General features: G+C 42.3%; 1 protein-coding gene across 1 annotated transcript in view; it reads left to right on the forward strand.

Moving 5' to 3' along the window:
• The window catches only part of LOC111873941, a 48,081-nt gene that overhangs the window by 24,738 nt on the left and 16,823 nt on the right, over positions 1-6,520 (forward strand). Inside the window, exon 2 of the mRNA XM_023869049.2 lies at positions 4,845-5,043. Within this exon, the coding sequence (XP_023724817.1) occupies positions 4,845-5,043 (199 nt within the window). The remainder of the gene's footprint in view (positions 1-4,844; positions 5,044-6,520) is intronic.

The following is a 6,520-nucleotide window of genomic DNA, read 5'->3' on the forward strand; positions in this document are numbered from 1 at the left end:
CTCTCAGTTATTGAATTTACATAGGGTCAGTGCTGTTAGGCAGACAGAAATCCATAGAGCTGAGCCGTTAATACTTGATCCTAGCCCTTTTGAGTTTGAAAGTGCTGTTGCAAAATTGAAACGGTATAAATCGCCAGGTAGTGATCAAATTCCGGCAGAACTTATTCAAGCAGGGGGAGAAGTATTACGTTCTAAGTTCCATAAGTAACTACTTCTATTTGGCATAAGGAAAAATTTCCTGATCGATCGAAAGAGTCTATTATTGTACCAGTTCACAAGAAGGGTGATAAAACTGACTCTAGTAATTATCGGGGGATATCACTGATATCAACTTCATATAAAATTTTGTCCAATATTCTTCTTTCAAGGTTAAGTCCATATATAGATGAAATTATTGGGGATCATCAGTGTGGGTTTCGACGTAGCAGATCAACTACAGGTCAGATATTTTGCATTCGTCAGATATTGGAGAAAAAATTGGAGTACAATGAAACAGTACATCAGCTATTCATAGACTTCAAGAAAGCCTGTTATTCAGTTAGGAGGGAAGTATTGTACAATATTCTGATAGAGTCAGGGATACCCATGAACTAGTTAGGCTGATTAAAATGTGTTTAAAAATACGTATAGTGAAGTTCGTGTAGGTAAATATTTGTCTGATAAATTTCTTATATAGAATGGTCTAAAACAAGGAGACGCTTTATCGCCACTCCTTTTCAACTTTGCCTTAGGATATGCGATTAGGAAGGTCCAGGGAAACCAGGTGTGACTAAAATTAAACGGGACACATCAGCTGTTGGTCTATGCTGATGATGTGAATCTACTGGGAGATAACATAGTCACCATGAAGAAAAACTCAGAAACTGATTGACGCTAGTAAGAAGGTTGGTCTAAAAATAAACACAGAGAGAAGTAAGTATATGAACTCTAGGAAACAGATATTTTGAAAATATAGTAGAGTTTAAATATTTGGCGACGACGATAACAAATCAAAACCTGATTCAGGAGGAAATTAAGGGGAGATTGAATTCGGTAATATTTGCTACCATTCAGTCCAGAACCTTTTGTCTTCTCGTCTGCTGTGTGAAAACATAAAATTAAGAAATACCAAACCATAATTTTGCATGTGGTTCTGTATGGGTGTGAAAGTTGGTCTCTGACATAAGGGAGAAACATAGACTGAGGGTGTTGAGGAGAATATTTGGACCGAAAAGATATGAAGTGACAGGAGGTTGGAGAAAACTGCATAATGAGGAGCTTCATAACTTGTACTCTTCTCCAAGTATAATTAGAATGATCAGATAAAGGAGGATAAAATTGGAAAGACATATAGCATGAATAGGGGAGAAGAGGAATGCATATAGGATATTGGTGGGAAAGCCATAAGGAAAGAGACCACAGGGAAGACCAAGACGTAGGTGGCGGTTAATATTAAAATGGATCTTAGAGACATAGGATTGGACTGTTCTGGCTCAGGATAGGGACCAGTGGAGGGCTCTTGTGAACACACTAATGAAGCTTCGAGTTCCATAAAATGCTGGGAAATTCTTGACTAACTACAGCATTGGAGGCTCCTGAAGAAGGGCTCAGCTCCATGAGTGAGTGAAATAACCTTAATTCGATCTTAAACTCCTTTGCTTAAGATCCGTATATTTGGAGGATCTTTATGTTCATTTAATCGAATTTACGATCTAATTTGTCGAGTAATTCGATGTTATTTAAACAGTCAAAATTATTCGGGTTATGTATGAGATAGCTGATTTCGTGAATACTCGGTAAACGTTCATAGACATTTGGGGCGACATTATTCCAGTGCATAAGCGGAAACAAATGTTTAATTCACAAACACATACAGAGTTGGTAGCCTAGTTGCCACGGGTCTGTCTTCCCACACTTCCCAGGGACAGACAACACAACTGTCAAACCGTTACCTTGCACCTGTCGACACATGCGCGCCCTGCAGTCGTGACAGTCGAATCAGTGAATTGCCGGGTGGAACTGGGCGGCCGGGATTGGATTCCGTTCAGAGGAGCACGGATTTTGCTGTTCACCGTCGCGCCTTGAATGCTCTTAATTTCCACGCTGTACCTGCGTATCGTACAAAGGGGAAACCATAGCATTAGACTGCCCCACCCATCAGGTTGGTCGTGCGGTAAGGCTTCATCTTGGCCGCGCCATAGCTCAAGCGTTTAGTCGCTGGCTTCCCACCGCGGCGGCCCGGGTTCGATCCCGGGTCTGGTCAGTTGGGATTTGTGGTGGACAAAATGGCGCTGGGGTAGGTTTTCTCCGAGTACTTCGGTTTCTCCTGCCAAACTTCATTCCACCAATCGCTCCATAATCACCCTCACCTATCATCTGGGGCTAGTACAATAAGCCAGAAGTGGCCGCAGTGCAAGGGACTTAGTCCCACCCCACTGGCAATAATAAAAGGCTTCATGTTTATTTCCTGCATCCTGTTGTGTATCTTGAATTAAACGTACTTTTAGGGGTCATCAACACGATTCGTTATGAAACTGATATTAAGGAAACGCCCTATGATTGTATTTAGGAGGAAGCAGGTCTGAACCTTGACCGAGACACTGGCTGTCGTGGATTTCTTCAGTGCCTCCAGACGAATGTACCGCTAGTACCTCTAATAAGAGAAGACAGCTTTCTTCCATATTCTTTCCAATTAAATATTGAGCATCATCCGGCGCTATATATATATATTCTCACTACTAAAAGCGCCCTTAAAGAATCCGCGAAGCAATGAACGAAAGAGAGAAAGAAACAAACAAAGAACTGAGCTGCCCCTAACCTTCAAATCTCCATTTTACTAGTTTCACATGCCTAATTTGGATTCGAGAACTACCCTGTTCGAATCTTTAATAGAGCAAGATTATCCCTATCGAATTACATGTATTTATATACCTTTTTTTGAACTACGTTAGCAGTAGCTCAGAATACACAGTGCCCAATGAGAGAACAACTGAAGAATAAATAATAGGGAAGGGTGTGGAAGAAAGTGGACATGACACAATTTTATGTGCTACCCTGGAATTTACCGGGGCATTCGGTAGCATAGTTGGTTGAGGAACTTTGCTACAAGCCGGAAGGTCGCGGGATCGGATCCCGATGAGTTCATTTGATTTTTTTTCAATTGACCTAATCCCTTACAGCCGCACTATGACCCTGGTGTGGACTCAGCCTCTAACAGAAATGAGTATCAGGAATTTCCTGGGGTGTAAAGTTCGGCCGTCTCTTAAGGCTGACAACCTTACCTCCATCTTTGAGCCGATTGTTTAGAAAATGTGGGAGCCTCAACGTCTCACAACTGTGTGGGCCTCCGAGAACTGTTACAGGGATAGCTTTACCTTTCTGTAATTTGCCTGAAGGAAATAAGGACTATCTCCAAGTAGTTCAGTTATGATAATCTGTAGCCTTCACTTGAATTGTGAATGCTATCAACTTGACCACAGTATCTAATACCATTGTGGAATCTTCTTTTATGAGTTCCCTAAATTCTTCCAAGAATTTTAATAAGCTACGACAAATTTCATACTCATCTTTTTAATTCAGGCACATTATCAAGTTATGTGGGTACCATTCTCACTAAACATCTAAATTGAGACGCCATTGCATCATTAAATAACCGGAAGGTATTTCGTAATTTCCTTGGTCTTGCGAATAATATTGTGGCATGTCAGCTGAAAGTCTGAATACTTTATTCAGAAGAGACATCCGTTACTAGGTTACTGCGCAACGAAGAGTGACGCAACAATAGAACACGAAACGCTGTTAGCGCAGCAGCAGTCATTCATGCAACGGTAGAAGGACTGTCGGAAGTAGTGTTTTCTGTGAGGTCCAGTCCGAGTCTCAGGCTGATGGAGGCTGCCCCTGATGGAGGCTTGGGAGACAGAGGAGCCCTAATTATCGTAAGTCGTGTAACAACAACGAGTTAGTCGTGAGAGAGTCGCAACCGGTAAGGACGTGAACACAGAAGCTGAGGAAACTATGTCGTTGGAAGCCGTTACCAGACAACGACTAATGAAGATATAACAGACTGAGAAGACTCACTGCTTGCTGTAGTGAATTACAGAGTGTGTGAATTAGCGATAGTGCTATAGTTACTTGTAGCTCCGAGTTTTAAGTGTTCAGTATATCCAGTTATCAATCCAGACCCATCTATAGTCAGTCCATCGCGTGACAATATAAATTTAAATAAGCCAAGTCTGATTCCTAACTCATCGTTCTTAATGAATGAACATTATCAACTTTTCATAACATTCTCTCTAAATAAGTTATGAAGTGATATCGCTATAACCACCTTAAATAACCCTCATTTTTTCTAATGAATTTCCTTGCTCCTTCCATACGAATAACATTAAATATACTACGGTCAGTTTCCCGTTCACGCGCCCTCTACTCCTATCTTTTAACTCCGTGGCCTTTAGTCCGCAAGCACACTATACCGACCGGGCAACCGCCGCTTGTCGACGAAGTTAGTGCAAACTTTTGCGGACAGAGGGTGTCGCGTGGTCAGCGCAATGGACTCCACGGCCGTTAATCTCGGCTTTCTAGGCCGTAGCCGCTACTTTTCCATTCCTCAGTTATCCTCACAATGCTGAGTGGACCCCGTTCCAGACCCACTACCGCTCATAATAACTGGTAGCGCCGGTAATCGAACCCCGGACCTCTGGATCTGTAAGCAGGGATTCTGACCACTAGATCACAGAGGCGGCCCTTCTCTTATAACTCGACGCTAAATAATATTTGAAGCGGCATAACCCACGAAGGCACCATCCATGTCATACAGAGGTCAGGGGTGCGAGACCTGAGGTTGACTTGAGCCGTTTTTGTTGCAGGAGCTCTCACGAAGTCCCAGTTCCCTGTGTTCACCATATTCGCCCAGAAGACCTGCATAAGGGCGCCGTGTGCCCGGCCATGGCTATTCGAAGTGGTGCGTGGTCATGAACTGCGGACTTACATACGTCACAGACGTCGCGTCGGATCTCGTCGAGAGTGTATGGAGCTCTGCCTCCAGGAACGTGAGTTCACGTGCAGGTAAGTCGGCGATCTTTCCGTTTTCGACTATGCAAAATTTTAACGAAACATAAGCAAGTTACTGAAAAAGGTTCTTCTGATGGGGGGACAACGATTGATGCTAATATTTCATTGGACATCATCTACTGTCGGAAATATGTTTATTATACATGACGTCCCGGATATTTATTCTCTTTCCGTCTACAAGTGATTGCAGCCGAGTCCTTCTTGTGAATCTTCCAGTCTCTCAGCTACTGAAGAATTTCAAAACATTCCATTGAACCCAAATGTTCATTACTATGTTCACAAGAGCCCTTCACTGATGCCTATCCTGAGCAATAAGAATCCAGTCCTTACCATTCCGCCCTATTTATCTAAGATCCATTTTAGTCTATTTTCCTAAAGTAGGTTTATGCGATCTCCATCCTGCCTGTGCGTCTGTCTGTCCTGGCAACTGACCTCATCTCAACGGCGTACTTCACAAATCCCTCCCATCAGTCTGTGTGTCTGTATGTGTATCCCTCCTATCGTTGCAAGGCAACGGCTCGGTTAAGTGTATCCCTCTTTCGGTGCTAGGCAACGGCTCGGTAAACACGTTCCCACGGTAATGAATACACGCAAGAATAGAAGAATTATTGGGCCCGTCATTGTCTTTGCGGTCCTTGTCCTATCAAAAGAGCCCCTGTTGATCTTTCCACGTACCCCCCTATCGTTTGGGGGTAAAAACTCGAGAAAATACGTACCGGGGCAAAGAAGAAATGTTGGAGGCGTCGTTTTCTATGCGTTCCTTGTTGTATCAAAGGAACGTAAGTGATTAATTCTTCCCAGAACTTCTTGTGATATTATATTGCCGGGCTGAGATTATAGTGGAATCCTGGGCCTTTAGAACAGTGACCTAGTGGTTAGCGTACATAAGTTATAATTCAGTTCAATCCTTTATTTTTTTCTTTATTTACGTGCTTACATAACAGCCTGAAAGCTAACTATAAAGTAAGCTCGAGGAAAGAATGAAACAAAGGAACACACGGACACAAACAAAAGACAAAGGAAGACAACTTTTATCGTTTACAGAATAATAACAATTCAATAAATGCTGTCACGTCAAGCATTACGAGGTGAGAAAAATATGAATACATACATTCGCAGTGAACACAATTAATATTTTAATAATTAAGAAAGTGCCGTTATAGAATTTGATTAAGGGAAACATTTGGGTTCCAAATACGTCAAACGTTCCTATAAATCTTAATAGCTGAAGCGAATCTAGCAGAAGGACGATTTTTAATTGAGGAGCAGTCATTGAACATAGAAATGTCTCTGTTGTACCAGGCAGGAGCTTAAACATAACAAAATTTACAGGGCAGAATTTAGAGCCAAGCTAAAATTGAATAGGGAACAGCACAACGAAGTGATACCTGCTCTTGCGAAAGGTGTGCCAATCTTCATTCCACCAATTGCTCCACAATCACCCCCACATATCATCTCGTGCTGGTACAAT

The sequence above is a fragment of the Cryptotermes secundus genome, unplaced genomic scaffold (assembly GCF_002891405.2).
Source record: "Cryptotermes secundus unplaced genomic scaffold, Csec_1.0 scaffold691, whole genome shotgun sequence".
NCBI classification, from domain to species: domain Eukaryota; kingdom Metazoa; phylum Arthropoda; class Insecta; order Blattodea; family Kalotermitidae; genus Cryptotermes; species Cryptotermes secundus.